The sequence below is a fragment of the Astyanax mexicanus genome, chromosome 19 (genome assembly GCF_023375975.1).
Source record: "Astyanax mexicanus isolate ESR-SI-001 chromosome 19, AstMex3_surface, whole genome shotgun sequence".
NCBI classification, from domain to species: Eukaryota; Metazoa; Chordata; class Actinopteri; order Characiformes; family Acestrorhamphidae; genus Astyanax; species Astyanax mexicanus.
Window position 1 is genome coordinate 3,383,291 of NC_064426.1, and position 23,510 is coordinate 3,406,800.

The window sequence follows — 23,510 nt, forward strand, 5'->3', positions numbered from 1 at the left end:
TCCACTGTCCATTAGTCTTGTTTCCCTGTTATTTCCTCACCCCTGTCCCACCCATCTTCACTCCATCCCTTTCCCCAGTCCCTTCTCTTTCCTTTTCTCCTTTTTGTCCAGATATTTGCTACATATATTCAGCACGGCCTGGTTGAAGTCCTCTGATTGGTCTGCAAACACATAGTGTCCGGCTCCTGAGATTACCTAAGAGGAAGCAAGAAAGATTATGTAAGATTATGGTTTGAGAACAATGCACTGTATTCTCTAAGAAACTAAGAGTATTTGGATCATTACTGTGAGGATAGGATGTTGGATAATTACCATGTATGTCCAAATGTTTGTGGACACCTCTTTTAATGAATGCCTACTTCCTGTAGAGAACTACTGCCAATAGAATTGGATTAAATAATTATGAAACTATCTGCACCATACCTAATAGTGCCAGGCTATAGGGGTATAAAGTAGGGCTGCAACGATTAGTCAATATAATCGACAATGTTGATTATTTAAATTTGTCGACTACAAATTTCATTGTCGACTAATCGTTTATTTGTAAGAGTCTGCATTGTACTGCATTACACACAGTGCTGGGGACAGAAGTGCAATGTGAGATGGATAAATGGCTCACTTACACAGTTTAATTTAACTCAGTTTGTGTATTCAAAAGTGCCCAAACACAACAGGTTATATATTTAACTACTAAATATCAGTACTTTCCACGTTTAAACAATCAAAAAAACAGGTGTACCAATACCTCTGTATACCATATATTGTACGTCACATGGCTCTATCCCAAATGCATGCTCTTGCCCTGTATGTCTGCACCCTGTCAATATTCATTTCACAATATCCATACTCACAATAACGTCTGTCTGAGAATGGGGCCTCATCTCTTGAATGGTTCGTCCTGATTGGCCATCGATGCAGGAGCGCGATCCGCAGATAACGGAGATCCGGATTGCGGGATCGATCATCTCAATGCGGTGCATCATGGGACGCTGGGCCCAGCCGTACGGGATCGTCATGTTCTTAAAGGCGATCTCACCGCTGCCGGATAACAAGGACAAACAGAGATTTACTCTATACGGTCAACACAGTGGAAGAGACTGGGAACGACAGCGCTCTGTCAGTGTAAAATAACAGAGCGGGGTCAGCGGATGCTGAGGAGCGTAGTGCACAAAGGAACCAACTAATGTGTTAGCACATTAAGGGTGTTTACCTTGGAGTCTGAACGTTAAGATGGTAAATGTAATCAGGCACTGTGTCGTCCTTGAAAACAGAGTAATATTTCTGCTTAAAGTCGGACCTGAGGGCCTGCAGCAACAAGGGTCCTGAAAAAGAGAGAGAGAATAGGGAATAAAATCTCTGCAATCTTGTATTAAGTTATTTTAACTGCAATTTGCTGCACCTAGCCGTGTTTTTGAGTCGACGCTGCAGTTGAGGTAGGATGGATCTTCTGTAGAACTGTCCTATAAAAACTCCTTATCAGTAGTGCGTTGGCCATACATATGGAACAGTGTAAATTTCAAATTTCAAAATGCGCTTGATGTTGGATGTGCACAACTACATCTTCCAAATTGTTCAGAACAGCCTAGACTTTGGATCACAGCTATTGTGAAAGTGTGTGTGTGTGTTTATAGTTACCTAAAGGACCGACCAGTCTGAGCAGAGCCAGGGGGTTAAACGGATTCATAGAAGTGCCCAGAGCTATAATCCACATGGGGACTTTGCAGTTCATCTGCAGATTTTCAGGCTTTGCTGGGAAACCCCAAGGCTCCACCAGCACCAAGTGCTTCACCCTACACCACACACACACACACACACACACACACAAAGCAGAGGGCAGCAGGTTCAGAGATTGGTGGATCACCTTTTAAAAGCTGTGTGCCTTACAGCAGCTTCTCAGTCAATTTAACTCATAAAGCCCCTAAGTGACACAATAAACCTCCTGTGAGCATTATTTTATCTGACCTTATTTACAGAATGTAGGAGTGATATATTAGTGCTCAAATCTAAACTAGCTCCTTTTAAAGGTGTATTTTTGTTTAATAAAATGTTTTACATTGCATATAACTAGTTCTTAGAGGATTTCTGTAGAAAAGTGTTAACATATAGTTGTAATTTATGTTAAATCAGGATTTTAACTTTTACATATTTACAGTAATATGCCCACAATAAGAAAAAAAAAAAACATGAATGATCTGCTCACTGAATTTATCTGATTCAATTATGAATTGTGTATCATTCAGAATTGGTCTGGGCTCTTATGGGTTAATGTTCTTTTTGCTTTCACTTTTTATTTGCTGTAATGCAACATGGTGGATAATTTTAGTAAAAACTAGCATTTGTTTATGATGACCTTGTTCTATTTCAAATATTAATTTTTGATTTTCTACACTTTTTTAAAGTTTTACCTCAGCTATGAAATATAAAAACAACATGAGAAATATTATATAAAAATTTATATTATAATTTAATGAACATGCAGCATAAAATGTCTGCAGTCCCTTGAATTAAAACATACTGATGGCAAAGATTACTTTCTTAAATTGGCGAGGTTATGCTAAGATGAGTGATAGAAATGGCATATTACAGCTTAAAAAACATAATAACAAAATAAAAAAATACACATATATATGTATGTATGTATTTTAATGGTCCTAAATAAGCAAATACCGGGAATTAATACAATTAAAATAATTTATAGGTGTCAGTTTCACAAAGGTTTACAATAAATATTCTTCACCACAGGTTTATTAACCCTATTCATTTGATTATAGTGCTACCACCCGGCAGTAACTTTAGTAAGTCAGATTGGGGGTCAAGTCTATTTTTCAATAAATACATCGATATTTGATGCAACCTCAAGCACATTGTATCGCACAAAAAAAAAAACAACATATGATATATCGTAATACCGATATTTTGTCCCACCCCTGGTGAGTATTGAAAGATATATATGATACACAGTCAGCAGAGGCTTCACTCGGCTCACCTGTGGGGGTATTTTAGAGCGTAGGCCGTCGAGACGTATCCCCCCAGATTATGACCCAACAGAACCATAAGCTCCACCCCCACGGCCTCCCTCCACTCCTCCAGAGACTGGACGAACTGTTCCTCAACTTCCTCTGCCTGGCTGCCTGCCATTGGCCGGCTGCTCCGCCCGAAGCCCAGCAGGTCCAGGGCGTATACGGGCCGTCCGGTCTGAGCCAGGGCGCTCAGGTTCTTCACCCACAAGCCCAGACCCCCACCAAACCCATGCAGCAGCACAAACGAGACCTGGGGGTCTTCCTCTGCAGAGGCTTGAGCCGAGAGCTGGGCCTCATTAATAGAAAGAGTCCAGATGTAGTTTCCATCAGAGATGGGCACATGACCTCTGTTAAACTGGAGCTTGATGGCTGATGGGAAAAATGAAACATAAAATATCAATCAATCAATCAATCAGTAAATCAGTCAACCTTTATTTACAAAATTAAAGGGAATGAAAAATAAGTTTAAATATAAAAACAAGCAAACAATATAAGATTAAGAAAAATTAAGAAAAAAAAATCAGAATAAAAGGATATGCAGACTGTAAAATGTAAAGCAATAAAACAAAAAGATAAATGATTTCAATAATAAAATGTAAACACAATTAAGAAATAGAGGGCTGAAATAACACCAAAATTATAGAAAAAGGAAATGATAGAACTAAAATAAATAAATAAATAAATCATAATAAGTTAACAAAGTACATAAAAAGGACGAGATAAATGGAATAAAAAGGTAAAAGGCCAAATGTAAAACCAGTAATAAAACAATAATAAATAAAACGACAAAAAAATGTAATAAATAAAAGGAAAAAAGAAAAACTCAACTAAAAGTTATAGGCTGAACTGCTCGTTTTATGCTTAATATCTCATCTTGTTTCTGAGTTATCTGTGAGTGATTCCACAACTAGGATGTCTAAATAATAATATAAAATTTACAAACATACAGTACCAGTCTGGTCAAGTTTAGACACATATTAAATTCAGTGCATTTTAGATTAATATTAAAGTCATCCAAGCTATGAAAAAAAGCATGTGGAATTAATTGGTAAACAAAAAGGTGTTCTTTTGAATAAATCACATTTACTAGGCATTAATAAAACTTATTTGCGTGTTTTATAAATGTATGCTGGAGGCTTACGCTGGAGAATCTTGTCCTCAGCAGTTTTAAGGAGGAATGGAGAACTGGGGCACCAGGAGGGCAACCAGCTCAGGATCCACCAGGACCTGCGATACATAACATAATAAACACACAATGATTAGACATATACAATTCAAATAAATAAAACGTCTCACTATGACTTTACAACTGCTGTATGTAAATGACCAGATCTGATTGGCTGTTCTCTGTTGTGCCTCAATTTATTTTACCTCACAATAAATTGGAATTCTTTATGTGAGCAATACTGAGAGATGGATACAAATGAAAAAAAAAAAAACAGCTTTTAAACAATTCTAGAAATAAAATAAATAAAAACTTAATTTTTAAGTTAGATGTTGGAGGAGCCTGTTATGTTTAAACTTCAGCCAAAGGCTGCATCCAATTGCGTACTATACACTAATAATAATATGAGGAATAAACTGTATTATAATCCTAAAGATGTAAGTATGGCAGGATACTACACAACATGAGTATTCCTTATTTTCACATTGTGTTGTGAGATAGTAGAGTTCCTCATAACCACACCTTAAATCACCTGTTTCTGAGTATGTACCATAAAAACCATGTCCTCATACCAGCTGGGTAGCATGGCATGGCAGGGCATGGAGAGTTCTCCATCATAAAATACAGTATCACTTTTGTATAGTTTTAAAAGGAAAATGTGACAACATCTTGCAAAACCGACACTGAGGCGCAGGTGGGTCAGGCAACATGACAATGACCCAAAATATTCTAGTAAATCCTTAAAGGAATGGTTTAAAAAAAGAAACAGAAAGTTATGGAATGGAACGGCAAAGCCGAAGCCCGCTCCTAAGTTGTATGTGTATGTCTCTCAGTAATTTTCACATGAATTTCATATATTCATATGCGTAAAACTGTTCCAAAAGACAAAGGTTTGTCTTTGGTGTGATTTAAAGCCGACTGTCCATGCTCAGAAACCAGCAAATCTAACTGAACTGGAGATATTTTGTAAAGAAGAATGATCCAAAATACCTTCAACCTGAAGCCAGACTCTCATTGGAAGCTACAGGAAGAGTTTAGAGGCTGTTATTTCTGCAAAAGAAGGATCTCCTAAATATTGATGTAATGGTTCTGTTGTTTGAAGACTTGTTTGAAATGCTATAACCTTCATTTCATTTCTTAAATATCACTGTGTTCAGCTGCTATATGATATATTTAAATGAAAATGCTGATTCCAACAACCAATGATTTACTAAGAACAATTATGAAAATAATTGAATGCCCAAACTTTTTCATACCACTGTATGACCTCTGTATAAGACGTATCAGTTGGACTGTGATGACTGTAAATGCCCTCAATATAGAGGTTTAGGGTAAATTTAACAGCACATACTGTTAATAACTGTTTGCTCACCTCTGGTTGTAGACGGTAAAGTCCTGTAAAGCTCTGTCCATAGTTCTGCTGTGTTCTCACGGCCGCTCTGTTTCAGAACGTGTAACAGCAGTCTGAGGAACACAATCCTGAAGAAAAGAAACAACTGGACCTCTCACCCAGTCTCCCAGTTCTTCACTCCCACTTCCAGTCCTCACTGCTGGTCCCAGTGGGCCTGGGTGTTGCCTTTTCTGTTACCAGGAACTGTTGTTAGCTATTTTTGAGAGTTTAAATGGATAAAAAATTGAAGTACTACCAGAAACATTTTGTTTTTGCTACTTTATGGATGCTCTTTCCCACCATTAAAAAGAAACCCAGGGCCCATTTTTGTTTTATGTTCTTTATTAATTATGCCTGCCACAATAAAACCCTTCAAACACTTAACCATACAGTACACAGTATATCTGACATTTCTGCCTTGTGAGAGAAAGCAATTGTTTTATTTACTACCATAAGTTATGTTAAGTGTCTTATTGAATGAAGAAATGTGTAAAGCAAGTACACTTTACTTTTTTATGTAAAAAAGAGCCACAATCAGACTCATTGTTCATTTGTTCCAACAAGATCCAAAAACCAGAGCCTTTCATGATGACAGTAGGAAATAACTCTGGTTTTAAGCATTTAATAAAAAAGAGCTTGAGACCCGTTACAATATTCCATCCCAAATATGAAGTTAATAAATGTGAGGTTATACAGAATGACCAGCCTCTTTATTTTTTCCAACAACCGTACAGAAAACGTACCGTACCGAACTACACTTTTAGACTACCTTGTCAGTCTTTTTAATACCTTACACATCATATCTTTAGTTTAAGAGGACAGGTGCTTACCGTGAGCAAACTATATTCCATCCATCTGACATACTCTTAATTTGTAATTCTCTCACATTATTGAGATAGTAGGTCTCAGTATTTTGAGATGGCAGCCAAATCTGTCCATCAATGGTATTCTAATTTGTTTCAGTTCTTTTATATTATTGGACTTGTAGGCCAATCATTACAAACTACATGAAGATGCTTAGTATTTCTCAGGATCCTTACCATTTTAGTGAGTTAAAGTTTAAAAAGTTTTAAAGACCTTTCTCAGTGAAAGTTTAAACCAGTTTTTCGTTTTTAGAACCTAGCTCTGTAAAAATTGTATGGTAGCTTGAAACATTAAGGCTTCGTGAGGAGACTCGAGGGTTTTCACAGAGAAAAAAAAAGCAATTCTTTTTTTAAAGTCTTTTTAATACTAGAAACCCATTTATGCAGATTATTGGTTTTTACAACAGCAAATATTTATATGGAGATGATTACTCATTATTTAGACTGAATAATAATGAAGCACTGTACTTAAGTACAAATGTTTGCTACTATAATTAATTTGTCAAATTCTAAAAAGCTAACTTCATTTAGCAACTATTGAACTCAATCAAATGTACAGAAACCACTTAGATGTAAACATCTGCATTAGAAAGATTAATCCACCTCTTTTCAGCACTGATTTGCATGGTGGTGGTGCATGAGGTGTTAGTGTGTTGTGTGTAAAGTAGAAACAGCAGTGCTGCTGGAGTTTTTAAACACCTAAGAGTCACTGCTGCACTGAGAATAGTCCACCAATCAGAAATATCCAGCCAACAGCATCCTGAGGTGGTCATAATATTCTGATATATCTAAGTGCACACGACCAGGTTTAAAGTTTGTAAATATACTCATGATAAACAGCACTGAACTGAATCACACAGAGGCGAGGTGAACAAGTCAAACAGATTTATTAAAGAGCATTCAGGCCTTTTTTGCAGCAGCTGCTGAAGCAGCTTTCTGGAGCTTCTTAACCTCCTGCTTGATGATCTTGTTCCTCTGTGGAGAAAAACATCAGGGAAAAAGCAGGTTAGTCTCTGAGCTTTACTTTAGTTAAGTGATGCTTAAGGACAAGTTTATAAAACATTAATTAATAAAACTCACCATTTTCTTGGCCTTCATGACCTTGAAGCGGTCAAAGTCGGTCATCTTGGCTCTCTGTTAAAGAAAAAAAATTCACATGAGGATAAAGTATGTTAATAAAAGTTCTCAATTCCAGGATTTAACTTCTAGCAACTTCACAACACTAATAGGTGCTGGTATTTAGTATGTAATGAATCACTATAGAACTCCTTACCCTTTGTCTGGCTTCGATCTTCTTGGCCCAGCTGCTCTCGGACCATTTCTTGTTGACCTCAGCCTTCTCCCAGGCACGCCTCACAAACTTCTGGCGAGCACTGTGGAGGTAAACAGGAAGGTGATTACTTCTCATGGGAGTTACCTTTACGTTTTTTGAAACTTGGATAGTATTTTCTCTCAATAGTAATTACAAATAACCACGGGATTCATGCACAGTTGTGCCTTTTCCTGTCCAATCACTACAAATTCAACTCAACCGGTAAGTGCAGGGTTTAATGTGCGTTTCGAGGCGACCGTTATTACAAAGAAGGGCCAATTTCTTAAACCACAAAAAATGCCTATTTTACACATGCCCAATTTAATCCCACTGTAAGAGATGTAGGTCAAACACAATCAAAATACATTAACTTCTATGGAAACACCCCAACCAACAATTTTTGAACACTACATAGCACACTGGTGATTTTTGGGGGAATATTAAAGGATTTTCACCTTACAGTGTGGAAAATACAGCAAGAGATAATGCTGCACTCCTGTGCTAGTTTGCAATAGTTAGCAATTTACACAAAAGTGCTTAATTGTCAGAGCTAAATAAAAAATGACAATGAAAACTAACTAAATAATAATTTAAACTGTCCTGCAGATTACTCAATTTTCAAAAGGGTAGAATTGGGATTAACACTTTAAATTATAGAAGTAATGTTATTTTTCTAGAACAGTTAATTTAGATACTCCATCAAAATTAGGTCCAAGTTTCACTAGATATTGTGATATTTGAGAGGTTGTTTCATAAGTATTGCTGAAGTCAGTAACTTTTATTTACCATCATTCTGAACAACAACTTCATAAACAAATCTCTCATTTAAACTAGACAGGAAACAAACTATATATATATATATATATATATATATATATATATATATATATATATATATATATATATATATATATATATAGATTATTATAACATGAAAGGCATTATACCCAAGTAGGTGGGAGTGGCTTGCAGCACTCAAGCTTCAATCAAGCATATTAGAACCATATTAACTCACCTGTGTGGGATTTTGATGACGTAGTCGGTGAGCTGCATGCACTTGAATGGCATTGACTGCCTCTTCACACCAGTGCAGGGACCATCCACCAGTGCCTACACACACCAAAACAAGCAATTTATTACATAATGAACCTGACTTCCATTGAAAGTTATGTATTTTATTTTTTTTTGCTTCATTAATAAAAAAAAACAAAAACAAAAACAGCATTTTGGACAGCAGTGCATATGTAACAGGTATACTGATACAGAAACAGATCAGAACTGTTCTTAGACTCCTTCATACCCTATTTTGGTCGATGACATCTACGATCGCCACCAACTTTCCCTCGTGAGGTCCGAAGCCAACGTAGGCGACGCGGCCAATTTCTACGAAGCGCTTGAACACCTGTTTGGAGAGAAGGGGAAAAATATTTATTTAATCGTTGTTCAGTTTATACCAATTTAAAACTATTCCTACATGCAGTTTGCATTGCAAGAAGAATCTTAAAAGTAAAATCTTTAAAGGGTCCCAGTGACACAAATGTTACCTTATGACTGTCGATGACAGTATGCCAACATTGCTAATGCACTAATTGCTAAAGTTAATCTACACCAGAGAAGCTTCCAACCCTGGTCCTGGAGAGTTCCCTGACCTGCACTCAAGCTTTCACACAGACAAAAACACAGCTAACCAGCTAATTAGGCCTTAATAAATCCTCTAGAGGTCCAGGGTTTGAGAAAGCTTTCCTAGAATACCAAAAATACTAGAAGTCCTAGATGCTGCAGACAACAACTGAACCGGTTTATAGTGTTCTCTACTTTAATCTCTACCTTAGTGTTATTGTAACACATTCATATAACTTTCATTTAAATCACGTTTTAACGGACTACAAGACAACATAAGATATCCAAACAGAACAGATAACTAGGTTAGTAGTTTGTGTTTAGAGAAATTAAGCTTTATACTTAGTTAATATGTAGAGATTAAGTTTGGGTGCATGTATAATTTAATATATAAATTTTAAACATACAATTTTAAATATATTCTTCTTGACTTTTCTTTTACATTCAAAGACGCAGACAACAGATGAGCTGAACTACACAGTATTTAAAGTTCAGTCTACTTTTTACTAATTATAAGACATCTAACCAGAACAGATAGCTAGGTTAGCATGTTATGTTTAGAGAAATTAAGATAAACTAGAGTATATTATACGTACAAGTTAATATACAAATACTAATCCTAAAAACAACCTTGATTATTTTTCTTCAACTTTCAAAGATACTGGTTTAAGAGCTGGTTTATAGTGCTCAAAAATGTTAGTATACTTTAACTGAACACAAGACAAAAACAAGAACAGAGTTAACTAGCTTTACAGTTAACTCTCAGTGTTAAAAGCACACAAATACACTCAACCTGTAAGCTACAACTTTATCAAGATATCCACACATCCAAAAAAACACTGAAACTGTATTAAAGAGAAAACATTATAGCTACAATATTAAATGTAAAATAACTAACCTAACTCCATATGTAACTTCCAAAGTTTTGCCCACAGCCCAGGGTTCATTTGGATTCTTGTGTACAACCCATGGTATAGTGCTGGGACACAATAACTATATAAAAAGCGCTGTTAACAATATTTAAAACATAAAAATGACCATTTTGAGGCACCATTTTTTTAAACAGAGAACACAACCACATTATTACACTGAGTGAAGGCAGCCCAATAAACCACTAGGTGGCCACGGAGCTAAAGCTAACAGGCTAAGATAGCTAAACTAGCTGGGTTAACAACACAGATCCTGGGAGATAATCATATTTACTAGGTTTTCAGTGTAATAATCCTGTAATCGCGGACATAAACAGCGCTGTACCGCGGTTCTAACACGGGGGCTGGGTGGCGGGCCGCGCTGCGGAGGGGGCGCCGCTGTGGGCCGGGACACTCAGCTCCGACACCACGTTGCTCTGAACTCGGTCCACAAAACCGAGCAAACTTTCACAAACAAGCGATTAAAACCCCGTAAATAACCGGCTATATTGCACACAAGGGTTTTACAACACCGCCCGAGCCACTCCGGAGCCCAGAACAGCCTGAAAAAAAACGAAAATCGATTAAATTAGAGCCTCGCTCCGCGCAGCGACACTCACCATGATGGCAGATCGGGGTAGAAAGGACGGACGAACATCCGCTCAGCGCTCATACTACTTCCTGCGCATGCGCACTCCAACACACCGCGGCGCGTCATGACATGCCCCCTGCACAATCATGCACACAGTGTTATAATGTCTAAATAATATATATATTTAATCATTTAATATACTAAAACAAGTTTTATTAATTAAATTAGAAGAAATACTTACATTTGAATGGAAATACTGATTTACTAAATTAGTAAATTAATCATTACATAGCGTTTTAACTAGGATAAATAGTTTTTTAACTAAGTGAAAGATTTGTTAAAAGTATTAAACTGTTTCAGTTGGTGTGTTGCCGTGGATAACACTAAGTAAGACTCCTAGCACTACATTGGCCCACCTCTGTAATAAGAAGTAAGTAAGTCACTCTGGATAAGAGCGTTAGCTAAATTTCATAAATGTAAATATAACGATTTTAATTATTTATTAGTGTGGCAGTTTATGAAAATTATATGAAGTTGTATTCAAATGAGAACAGTTCATGAAATTAAATTGATTATAGATTTATTACATAAAAAAAGGAAAAATATATTAAATAATAAGCCAAAAAACTTCACAGCCTAACTAAGGTTAAACAGTATGGAGGACCAAAACTGCCAAAATTAAAAACAAATAAAAACGTAATAACGCTTTATTTTTCTGTAAATCTGAAGTTTTCATATTTAACACAAATCAGCTGCAGCCACGCTGTAGTTCCACAAAGCAGCCAAAGGATGGCGCCAAAATAACAGGTACAGTTACAGTAGTACATAAAAACAGCGCACGTGGCGACCTGTGGAGACTGAATTTGGGCTTAACGGTGGTCACGCGGCTCGTTGGTCTAGGGGTATGATTCTCGCTTAGGGTGCGAGAGGTCCCGGGTTCAAATCCCGGACGAGCCCACGTTTTCTAACCAATCAATAGATCTGATTGATCCAAATCAAAATGTACATGATTATATGCAGAATAACTGCCTGCACTGTGATCAACAAAATATAAAATACAAATCATTAAAAAACTTATTCTACTTTATTTCAGTAATTCAGATCACAATATGGAACACATTTAGATGTTTATGATTATATGATTACGGCTTACAACCAATAAAACCCCCTAAATCAGTGTTTAAGAAAATTAGAAAATTATATGAGACCAATTGGTACTTTTGGCAGTGTGCCAAGTCCTGCTGGAAAATGAAATCTGCATCTCCCTAAAAGTTGCCAGTAGCAGAGGGAAGCATGAACTGCTGTAAGATTTTGTGGGAAAACAAAACTGCACTGACTTTAGACTTGATAATAAAACACAGTGGATCAACACCAGCAGATGACATTTTATCAGGTCATGCAAAACCAGACCAACGTTTTAATAACTGTGACTCAATAACAAACACACAGTGTGCACAGACTGCAGTAGATAAAGAAAAAAAATATAGATTTCCCTAAATATGATAAATTAAAATGTGTTTTATTTATAAGTGTATAATTGCTTTGTTATGCAGTTCCACTATCGTTATATCAGTGGCATTTAATGACTTTAAATTGGAAATAATATAATTTATCCCAATAATTTCTGGGACAATATATCGTCCACAAAAAAATGGTATCGAGACAGACCTGCAGGTGTCTGATGTTCCTTTATGTAATCGCTTTTATCACACCAGTGTGTTTATTAAAAGACAAACTTTATTATTCATGGTTCGCCATTAAAATGAGTTAAAACCACACTGATATATTTACACTATGAATATATTGTTTACAACACAAAACAATACTTTAACAAAACAATAAAAATATCCAACAAAAATTACACAAACATTACAAAAAAAAACTGCTCCAGCTGCAGACTCAGATCAGCGGCAGCCCAACGAACGACTCGTTATATTTCTCCATGGTTTTGAGCGAGCGGCGGGACTTCTGCTTGAAGATGGGGGAGCGCAGGAACTGGGTGTCCGTGAATTTATCTCCACGGCGAAGCTTCCTAACAGACAAAATAACAGAAACACAGCGTGAGTGAAAATATAAAGTAAATTATCTACATTTTTAAGCAAAATGTTGTTGGCAGAGCACACTGACTATGCAAATTATGAAATATTCATACCAAATTGTTCTATGTCTCCAAGGTATAGGTATAAGTACGTAGTTAAAAAAAGAAACCCTACCAGAGCTCCATGTTTTTAGAATGAATATATGTGGCTCTGCATAAATGGTAGCAGAAGCACACTGATGCCATTTATTCTAATATTTTGTCTTTTCCTCACTTAGGAACACTGCTATTTTCAACTTTAAAAAAAAAGATCTTAAGAATTGCTGCTTTAAAATATTTTACCATATTTTTCGCACTATACTAGTAAGGAACAGGGGTGTCATGTGTTTTTCTTCTAATTCAGCTGTAAAGCTAAGCTAAGTAAACAAACCTATAATTCTTAAAAAACATGTTCTTTTAAAATCAAGATCTACAGAGATTTATCTCCTGAAAACGCATTAGCAGCTATACTGCTAACACTAGCCAAGGTTAGCTGCTAACGCCTCCTGGCAGCGCTACACTGAGGAAATCTGAGTGTTCTGGTAAGCCAGGGCGCTATCAGCTAGCGGTTCGTCCCATTAAGTTTGTTCTAACATAATAAACACACAGGCTACAGTCTGATAATACTTACCTCAAAATGGCAAAAGAGCTAGCGCGGCGGCTAACGCTAATACCGCTGCAAAACTAAACCGAAACTCATTCACATCAGGAAACCTGCTTAATCTTTCTAAACACAGCAATCACCACCTTTAAACAGTGACCAATCCCCGTTAACAGGGTAAACTTTAACATCTCTACTAGCGTTTTTCTGAAGTTAAAATATATAAATATATACAAATTATTAATTAAATATTTAGCAAAACCTTGTGTCAGATTGCATCCATCTCTGCTCCCCTCCACTGTAACTCACAGTAAAAGATTTACTTACGAGCTAATCGATGGCTCCTTGTAGTTGACGCTACTACTGCAGCGTCTCCTACGGCCGGCAGCGGGGGTGGAGTCTCGGCCAGGCAGAGGCTTCTGATAGGCTGCAGGGGAGAGATTTGTCACATCACTCAAAGCCAACCCCAGACAGGAACGTACAACCAGCCCACCTGTAGAGACAGACATAAATAGTGCAGGTGTGCAAAGAAAGACATATATATTACAACTACAGTGCAGGTGAAGTTACAGTAGCAGACAAAGGTTTGGGCATCTTTGGTCAAAATATCTTATTTTGAACAGCTACGCAAGTTATACACATATATACAGGGGTTGGACAATGAAACTGAAACACCTGGTTTTAGAGCACAGTAATTGATTGTGGTGACGGACAGTTCTGGTGGAAACAGGAGAGTTGAGGTGCACATTGAATTCTGCGTGATTTGATCAGCCGTGGTTTTATGTTTTTTGGATACAATCCGGGTTAGCACCCGAACATCCCTTTCAGACAGCTTCCTCTTACAGCGTCCACAGTTAATCCTGTTGGATGTGGCTGGTCCTTCTTGGTGGTATCTCGCTGACATTACCCTGGATACTGTGGCTCTTGATGCATCACAAAGACTTTGTGTCTTGGTCACAGATGCTCCAGCAAGACGTGCACCAACAATTTGTCCTCTTTTGAACTCTGGTATATCACCCATAATGTTGTGTGCATTGCAATATTTAGAGCAGAACTGTGCTCTTATCCTGCTAATTGAACCTTCACACTCTTACTGCTCTTACTGGTGCAATGTGCAATTAATGAAGATTGGTCACCAGGCTGCTCCAATTTAGCCATGAAACCTCCCACACTAAAATGATGACAGGTGTTTCAGTTTCATTGTCCAACCCGACACTCACACGTGTCTATTTAAAATGTTACAAATAAATACTGATACTGTTTTATTTACTATTTTTAGTCATATCATCCAGCCCTACTCAACACTAACATTAAACCAAGATTGCCCAAACTTCTGCATGTCTCTGTAAGCAATAGATCACATATAAATGTGCAATAAATGTGTCATTAGGAAAAGCCAGTGGAGGAAGAAAGTATGTGACAATACAGGAGAAAAAATGTGACGTGATGAAAAGAAAACCAATAGGAATCTGTGAAGAATAAGAAATGCTGGAACATGAAACATATGCACACTGAATATGTATTGAATTTACATTTGTATTATTATGTAATAAATCCATATTTAGTTGCAGGGTGTTACCTTTTCTCCTTTTAGATTTATCCATCAGAACAGGCATGTTATTCTCCTGCTCGGAGGATTGGCTCGGGCAGGTTGCCAGGTCAAAGAAAGGGCTGTCGATCATCAGCTCTGCCTCCTCAGCAGGATTTACAGGCAGTGGAGATGCGGTGTCCAGCTCAGAGGAGAAAGCTGAAAATAAAATGCATTATTATGCATGTATTATATTGCACGCATTAATAAAATATAATTTCTATTTTGTTGTGGTAGTGTATTCTTTAAATAGTTTATTTAATTCAGTGTTTTGTCATATTGTTTATTTCCTCCATTAAAGCTTCTTATGTACACTCAGTTACTTAGCAACTCATTAAAATATTCTAACTTGAAAAGCATTAAAATTACCCTATTATAGTTCTGTGAACTAAGTCTAAAAGTCTAAATCTACTCTGCTGTGCCTAAACCACACTACCGTACTCTATTATTACTGTCTCCCTCCCAAAAATAAAGGAAAATACCAGCATTAAAAACAATTAAATCACAGAATTGTTGTTGTGTGACATTTTTTAGACTGTTTATTTAAGAAAAGATGCTATAGTATTTAAATTTAATTCATTTATATGGCTATTAATTTTAAGTTTATTTTGTGATAAATACTTAATATCAAATGACTCGGGAGCAAAATGTGATAGGGACATCCCCAGATGGTACCTTTTCTCCTTTTAGGTTTATTCATCACATCAGGCATGTTATTCTCCTGCTCGGATGATTGGCTCGGGCAGGTTGCCAGTTCAAAGAAAGGACTGTCGATCATCAGCTCTGCCTCCTCAGCAGGATTTACAGGCAGTGGAGATGCGGTGTCCAGTTCAGGGGAGGGAGCTGGAAAGAAAATCATTATTATTATCATTAATCATTATGATTATCATCATCAGAAAATCAGTATGTTCGGAGAAAGAAAATAAATAAATAAACGACGTGGCACAGTGTACAGTGGAACGGAACCTACAGTTCAGAAGCAATAAAGACACAGAAAGCTGTACAGTTAGAAATATCATCCAAGAACTCATAAGATTTAAGCCACTTTACCTGCTATTTCAGTGTAGCTTATGTTCTTTTGTTACTGTTTACAGTATATTTTTTATGAATCCTTTAGCAGACATGTAACCGATGAATCTGATGAAGCAGTTGAGGGTTAAGTGTGCTTACCTTTATTAGTCTTTAGGCTTGGGGTTGACTCCTTGAAATTTTCAGGAGGCAAACATATAGGGGACTCTGGGAAAAGCAGGCCTGTATCCGGGGATTGTGGGAGATGTTGTCCTGTACGGGTCGGTAGAGCATCGTTCGAGGCTGAACCACACGTTTTGCTGACTTCTGAAAAAAAAAAAAAGATACCAAAAATAGAAAGAATATTAAATTATGTCTAATGAAAAAAAAAAACCCTGGCATAACTTCTAATAGTGTTATATTACTACTAATAAATGAGCAGCTATAAAAATGTGATATAACCATTTTCCAGCATGAACCTGGCTGAACCAAAGCATTAGTAGGTATTCTATTCACATAATAGAACATTTTTCACATTCAACTGCTGTAATAAAAACGTTGAAAAAGCCATCTAAGCCTGCACAACCTTATTTCCCTCACTGAATAGTGTGTGTAGTGCTGATTATATCAAAATAATGGATAAGAGCTGAGAAATAACTAAATATAATTTTGTTAATTGTGAGAAGGAGACAATATTTTTTACTATGTTCCTCTCAAAATCACAAGCACCACTGTGTTATAATATCACTGACAGTTGGCTGTGAAATAGTAAAGAAAAAAAAAAAAAAGAAAACTTAAAGAGAACTTTCCACTGCTTTCTGTAATAGCTTCATAACAGTACTGACTACTTTAGTGTGGCACCAAAACAACACTTTAACTTCGTCACTTTTTAACGGGCACTTTATACGTCTGCTTATTACATATATTCTATATTCATATATATTCACCTGTGTTCTCAGAGGTAGTGCGGGGCTTCTTTGGGGGTGCGTTCTCTTTCCCCTTTCTCTGAGTGGACCTTCTCTTGGACCGTGCTCGTCTGGGTGGTGGGCTTCGAGCTCGTCTGAGCTTCTTCTCCGGAACGTACAGACTGTCGTCCGCTTCCTTTTCAGGTTCAGAGGGACTTGATTCCACCTCCATAGTGACAGGAGAGGGAGGGGCAATAGGAGAGGGCGGGGCCTTCTCCGGCTGGTTCTCTGACGCTTTGCTGCCGGCTCTGAAGGGCGTGATGTGGACCGCCTCTTCACAGTCAAAATCGAACGTATCGTTGCCCCCCAGAGAGGAGTTGAGACGGTCGGATGGCACTGGTGCCGTTTGGGCTCGGGTGCGTGAGCGGTCCCGGCTCTTGGAGCGCGCTCGTGGCTTTGTGTTCTCCCACGGCTTCTTCAGAGGGGCGCGGTCCGGCTTGCGACCCCTCTCGGGTTTGGAACGTGGGGCGACCTGGGTGTTCTTCTTCTTGGTCTGCCTGGAGACGTTGCGCTGAGGCGGCTCTGGAGTCGAGTGCTTGACGGCTGATATCTCAGGAGGTTCTGAGTCCAGCCCTGGTTTGGAGCCGTCAGTTGAATTGGGAGGAAGTGGCTTCTGATCTACATTTGCGTCGAGGTTGAGCTCAGGGTCCTGCTCAGAAAGTCCCTCCATCATGTCTGAGGACGGTGGCTCCACCTCTTCTGTGACAGTACCTCCCACAGAGGCAGGGTCGAACAGCGAGCTCCGCCTCCGCAGACGCTCAGATCGTTTCTTTCCATCTCTACGACGCCGCATTCCCACAGTCGCTGGCAAAGAAGCTGGACCATCTTGAGATCCACTGGAAACTATGTTTAAAAAAACAAAACAAAACAGTTTTAACATGGTTTAATATGTGTTTCGGTTAAAGATTTCACAAGAATTCAGCAAATTATTTGGCTTCATCTTGTTCTCAGACCAGTCTTTAGTGCTCTCAATATTGTCCCTCCATGTTTATCACATTTACCTGGTTATTAACTAGTTATCTGAATTTAGAAAAATAAAAAAGTCCTTTAAAATAAGACATCAATCAGTTACCTGGAATACTTCAAATGAAGCCTATTTTTAACAAAAGCAAATATGTCAATTTTTTTTTGTAACTGCTTATGAGTAATTCCTAATTTAAGCACTATTTTTTTTAAAAATGATAGATATAATGTTTTCTTTACAGTAACTGAATTATCCTAACATACATCATCAATATTAAAGTGAAAATCAAGCTAAATCAGCATCAAATCGAACCAGAAAATCAGTGGTGGTAGCCAACCCTAGTTATTACTATCTTCTATGGTCTCTGTTTAGGTTTATAAGTATAAATCTATTCTGGAGTAAATATAGCACGTATCTGGACTGTCTTGTGGTGTCCAGACCCTCAAAAGAACTGTACTAAAGGCTGAAGAACCAGGTGGAATTCATAATACATAGGAAGAGGTCTACAAATCAACAAATATTCGTAAATATTGGAAGGAACATCGTCTACATCCCACCAATCATGGACGCAATGCATTTTTCAAATAAAATATATTTAAATGATTTTTTTCCCCCTTCAATTTCAATTCTCTGTATGCCCTGTACAGATAAGGTATTGATAAAAAAAACTAATTGAACTTGTGTAGGAAACTCTTACCAGATTCTGAGGAACCAGCTGGGCAGAGCTCATCATCTTGAGGGACAGTTTCTGCTGTATCTATGGGCCTGAAGCACAGATGCATGAAAGTTTAAAAATTGACAATGACAATACATGAATAATAACAAACAATAAGAGAACATACCAGTGCGTTAGCTAGTCAGAACTTTTTGGTTTCACAGTCGAAAAATGCTAAATAAATAAATGAATCATTTTACAGGAGTAATATTTAAAAAGACATTTTCTGATTGACTATAAATACCCAACACATTAATACTACGTAAGTTCTGACAGTAGGATGCTTAGATACAGAAATGCACCACACTCACTCAGGGCTGGTGGGCTCAGGAAGACTCAACTTCGGCTCATCAGTAGAGGACCCCTAAAAAGAATGGCATTGCATTGTAAGGGAAATTTAGACACAAATTCTGCGTTTGGTTTTGAAAATGTAAATTCTTGTGTATTTGTTTTCAATAAAGAGATCTGTAGTGTAGTGAAATGTAATATAAATGTAATACAATAGTGGTTTTTCCATATACTGCATGTTAGTATGGAAAAGTTTTGCATCATGTGGACAGAATTTAAATTTTTTCCACAATACTGTTTGCTTTTCAATTTGGCACCAATTCTTCTCTATATAGATAGAGCTTTTTACTATCGCAAAAAAAAAATATTTGTAATAAAAACTGACCTGTGCAGGTTTCAGTGCCCCTGCTTCTCTCAGAGCCCTCTTCAGCATCAGCAGGTGGAAAATAAGAGCCTGCCTCTCTCTCTTCATCTGCAGAATGATGCCCTGCGCTTGCCGTACTTTCTCCCGCTCTGCCTGCAGAGCCAGGGCCAGGGCTTTGTTGTTCACCTGCACGCTCTTCAGCACGAACGGCTTCACTGTTGCTGTAGAGAAGAAAACAGCAGGGCTTACAAAACACTGAAATTATGAGTTATATGTTCTACATTAAGCCTAACCACAGACAAAGGATGTAAATTAGGACAGTATCATATTCATTATTGTTTGAAATGCACAGATCATCAGGGCAGCTGATGGTATTTTTCCTCGTAGAAAGAAAGTATAATGAATGTAGGTCCACGATTATTGTTATATTTAGCATATAATACTGATCTGTATTCTCTGTAGGATTTCAGCAAAATGCATGGCTAGTAGGGCTGTGTTAACTACTATACCTATATAAACTATATTAAAAAAAAAGGAGTCTCCACTTGGATGTAAGTAAGTAAATGATGTGGGGTTGGTTGGTTGATGCTGCAGTTGGTCTGCAGGTTTAGGTTCAGCAACAGTATGTGCTGAAAGAATGAGGTCAGCTACCTAAATGTACTGAATATAGACCAGGTTATTCCATCAATGGATTTGTTTTCTTTCCTGATGAACACGGCCATATTCCAAGATAACAATGTCAGGATTCATGGTGCTGGAATTGTGAAAGAGTTCAGGGTTTAGGGAGCATGAGATCATCATTAATCATTTTCACACATGGATTGAGAGAGAGTTCACCACAGAGTCCAGATCTGAACCTCATTGAGAATCTTTGGGATGTGCTGGATGGAGAAGGGCTGCTTTGTGCAGTGGTCAGACTCTACCATCATCAATGCTGCTGCAAGATCTTGGTGAAAAATTAATCCAGTAACACTGGATTTGAAATAAATCTTGCAAGAAGCTTATTGAAACAATGCCAGAGTGAATGTGTGCTAAAATCAACGCTAAAGGTGGTCCAACACAATATTAGAGTGGGTAACTTTTTCTTTTTGGCCAGGCAGTGTGTCTCACAACACTCCTTGTTACCTGCATTTTTGTTCTTCAGTTTTGAAAGCCCGCGGCTCGCAGCACTAGCACTAGCGTTTGCCAGCCGCTGGTTTCTTTTTTCCTTCATCTTCTCCTTGATGTCGTCCAGGCTTTGCTGGAACGACTTTTTTTGGACCACCCGCTCCCGGACCATGATGAACCGCTCTGCAAGACAAAACAAAATCGAATACTTCTTTTTTTAATCAATGAAGATCAGTACATAAACAGAAAGTCATACTGGGACTCAATATAATAATAATAATAATAATAATAATAATAATAATAATAATAATAATAAAAAACCTTTAATTAGCAAAATCAGAGAAACAGATTCAGAAACTGAAGTGGTCTCTTCATTTTTTCCAGAGCTGTATATACAATAAAATAAAATAGATATCAATATAAATACACTAAATATAGTTAAAGAAAAGTAGGAAAGTAACCTTAGCAGCAACATGAAGAGCAGAGTGCAAGTTATAATTTATAATTAAGTTATCTAGTTATGAACCATTTCAGACTTCAGTAGCTAAATAGGCTAGATAAACATAGCAGAATATAACAAAAACGTTAATATTTCACAGGATCACCGAAATAATCTAGTTAACGTGAAGTAACTGAACAGACCTGGCCAATGACTTAACCTAACCCTAGCTAGTTAAAACATCTAACTATTGCTTATAGCCACTGCCCCTTAGTATCTCCATGAGTGACACATACTGTCATGTATAATAATGAAACAATTTATAGAATTTAAAGAAAATATGCTAAATGTGTATTTATTACAAAACAGTAGCTAAGCTAATTTAAACAGGCTGAGTCTGGTGAACGGGGAGGAAACAGGCTGCCGTTAAAGCTCCGCAGCACCAGCCCTACAGCTCCACGGAATAAACCAGCGGATCACAGAGAGCCAGATTATATTATCTACAGTAATAACGCGCATAATTACTACCCGGTTACTGTATATAGAATAACTCACCGTTTATAAAGCGTTATTAAATCTCATTTATCTGAAATCCCGTAGCTCCTCTCTCAGCGCTTCCTCCGCCCGTTAACATTCGAAAACTGCGCCGCGGCCTCTGATTGGTCGGTGAACGCAGCTAACCACGTCACTTCCGGTGAAAACGTTACAAAAAGGGATTATTATATTTTAAAATATGAGAGATTGTATGTTTATATAAAATATATTTTATATATTTTATATTTATATAAAACACATATATGAAATATATTTTTAGGTTTCTAAAACATATGAAGTATAAATAACAACAGGAGCTTAAGGAAACAATACACTATTTTTTATGTTACATTATTTATTTAACTACAATTTTTATTGTTCTTTTAATATACTTGTTCTAAACCCTTTCTAATTTTTAGTGTTTTTGTCTATAGGTGATTAAATATTATATAGTTAGTATAATATTATGTATATATTATTTTTCGATACTTGAAATACATTGTAGAATCTATTGAAATAAATTCTAGAATATTATGCTTTTTATTAGTGTTTATAATAATAATCACTAATAATAAAGCAATGAAACGAGCGAGAATATAAAAAAAATAACCTGTTTATGCATAGACTGCCCTCTTCCTTTTTTGTTGTGAATGTGAATAAAACTGTGAATAATGTGAATAAAAATAAACAGCTACAAATACAAACATTAATAACTATACTACAGAGTATTAATTTAATTTTGGAAAGTATAGTTTATGTATTTTGACAAAAAAGCAAAGAAAACCACATACATGTTAACTTATATACACGTCCATTTGACTGGTTAGTAATGCTGATATTTAGAGGAAATGAGTACACTTTAAAAAAATAAATAAATAAATATACATTTATATTATAAATATAGTAATACTATAAATACATTTTGTGCATGCTATATTTTTTGATTGATTAAATAATGTAAATAAAAAAAATGTGCAGAAGTGTGTTGTGTCAGGGTACAGGGTAGAAAGGTGTAAATGTATTATTAAAAGTAGAAAATCAATGATTACATGCAGTTATAAGACTAAATGTCAGTTTTGCTGTTATTCCAACAGATGGAGCCAAAAGTCACTCACTGAAACAGCACCAGTATTTTAACGTACCATAATCAGCCAATTTTGGGCCATCAAAACAGTTCTAAATAAACTTCACAAGACCTCGAAAAAAGGCAGCATGTGGCATCTGGACACCTGTAGACAGTACAGCAGATCCTTTAGGTCCTGTAAGAGCTTTGGGTGATCAGTTGCCAGTTCACCAGTGGTCCTTGAATCATTTTTGGTAGGTAATATTGACCATTGTATACAGGCAACACCAGTGGAAGACTGGTGTCATCTGATGCACAACATGAAGCCTGTTTATTCTAGAGGGGGTGTGACTGAACCTAAAAAAATATAAATGGATGAAATAGATGAGAATTTAACAATGGAACTGAGTTTTTAAACTGTGTGCCATCATTGACAACAGTTTACTTTCTACAAACATCCTTTTTTACCAGCAAATGCAATTTATCCTACTTTGATGGGCTCCTATACGGGCACCACATCACATTTAATCCATGGACGGACCCTTCTTCCTGTTTTCTCACTTGTAGGAGAATAAGAACTCTGTTTAACACTATATTCCAATTTACTCTACACTTCAAGCCCATTTAAGTTGAATTTACCTAAAAAAGAATTGAGCAAACCGGTTCCCTTAAAAAAACGTTAAGTAATGGGTTATGAAAACTTAAATTAAGTAAGCATAAAAGTTAAATTAAACTAAAAGAGGAAGTTGATTTATTTTTTGTAAATTATTTTTGTTATACTGTAATACTGAATAAGTTGAGTTTAATTAACTTTTTCAGGCAACTGGTTTGCTACATTTTTTTAAGTTAGCATAAATTAAAACATCAATTTATTACACCTAAAAGGCATTTTATTTTTGTTATACCAATTTAATTAATTTGCCCAAA

The 23,510-nt window shown here is 36.8% G+C and overlaps 3 protein-coding genes and 1 non-coding gene across 6 annotated transcripts; 1 reads left to right on the forward strand and 3 right to left on the reverse strand.

Annotated features, from left to right (window-relative positions):
* Nucleotides 1-40: 40 nt before the first annotated feature.
* On the reverse strand, nt 41-5,709 carry LOC103045728 (1-acylglycerol-3-phosphate O-acyltransferase ABHD5). The gene is made up of 7 exons (XM_007245625.4): nt 5,558-5,709; nt 4,162-4,247; nt 2,987-3,389; nt 1,636-1,790; nt 1,211-1,322; nt 852-1,038; nt 41-195 (listed from the first exon to the last, which is right to left on the reverse strand). Exons 1-7 carry the CDS (start codon nt 5,596-5,598, stop codon nt 58-60), a joined length of 1,122 nt encoding a protein of 373 aa, XP_007245687.2. The 5' UTR covers nt 5,599-5,709; the 3' UTR covers nt 41-57.
* A 1,597-nt stretch (nt 5,710-7,306) lies between these two features.
* rpl14 (ribosomal protein L14) lies at nt 7,307-10,993 on the reverse strand. Its single transcript, XM_007245588.4, has 6 exons — nt 10,899-10,993; nt 9,051-9,152; nt 8,766-8,860; nt 7,712-7,811; nt 7,519-7,572; nt 7,307-7,413 (listed from the first exon to the last, which is right to left on the reverse strand). The coding sequence occupies exons 1-6, from the start codon at nt 10,899-10,901 to the stop codon at nt 7,339-7,341; spliced, it is 429 nt and encodes a 142-aa protein (XP_007245650.2). The 5' UTR covers nt 10,902-10,993; the 3' UTR covers nt 7,307-7,338.
* Nucleotides 10,994-11,755: 762 nt separating this feature from the next.
* On the forward strand, nt 11,756-11,827 carry trnap-agg (transfer RNA proline (anticodon AGG)). Its single transcript has one exon. It is a non-coding gene; the product is annotated as a tRNA-Pro (tRNA).
* Nucleotides 11,828-11,935: 108 nt separating this feature from the next.
* sgo1 (shugoshin 1) lies at nt 11,936-21,641 on the reverse strand. 3 transcript variants are annotated; one of them, XM_049467724.1, is made up of 12 exons: nt 21,542-21,636; nt 20,869-20,933; nt 20,566-20,730; nt 19,462-19,661; nt 19,100-19,152; nt 18,771-18,838; nt 17,092-17,952; nt 16,307-16,471; nt 15,812-15,979; nt 15,128-15,295; nt 13,876-14,041; nt 11,936-12,902 (listed from the first exon to the last, which is right to left on the reverse strand). In XM_049467724.1, exons 3-12 carry the CDS (start codon nt 20,717-20,719, stop codon nt 12,770-12,772), a joined length of 2,136 nt encoding a protein of 711 aa, XP_049323681.1. In that variant the 5' UTR covers nt 20,720-20,730; nt 20,869-20,933; nt 21,542-21,636; the 3' UTR covers nt 11,936-12,769. The 3 variants fall into 3 exon arrangements, with proteins under 3 accessions (XP_049323681.1, XP_049323682.1, XP_049323680.1); XM_049467725.1 differs by lacking the exon at nt 20,869-20,933 and having other exon boundaries at nt 13,876-13,975; nt 21,542-21,641; XM_049467723.1 differs by lacking the exon at nt 20,869-20,933 and having other exon boundaries at nt 21,542-21,641.
* Nucleotides 21,642-23,510: the final 1,869 nt, after the last annotated feature.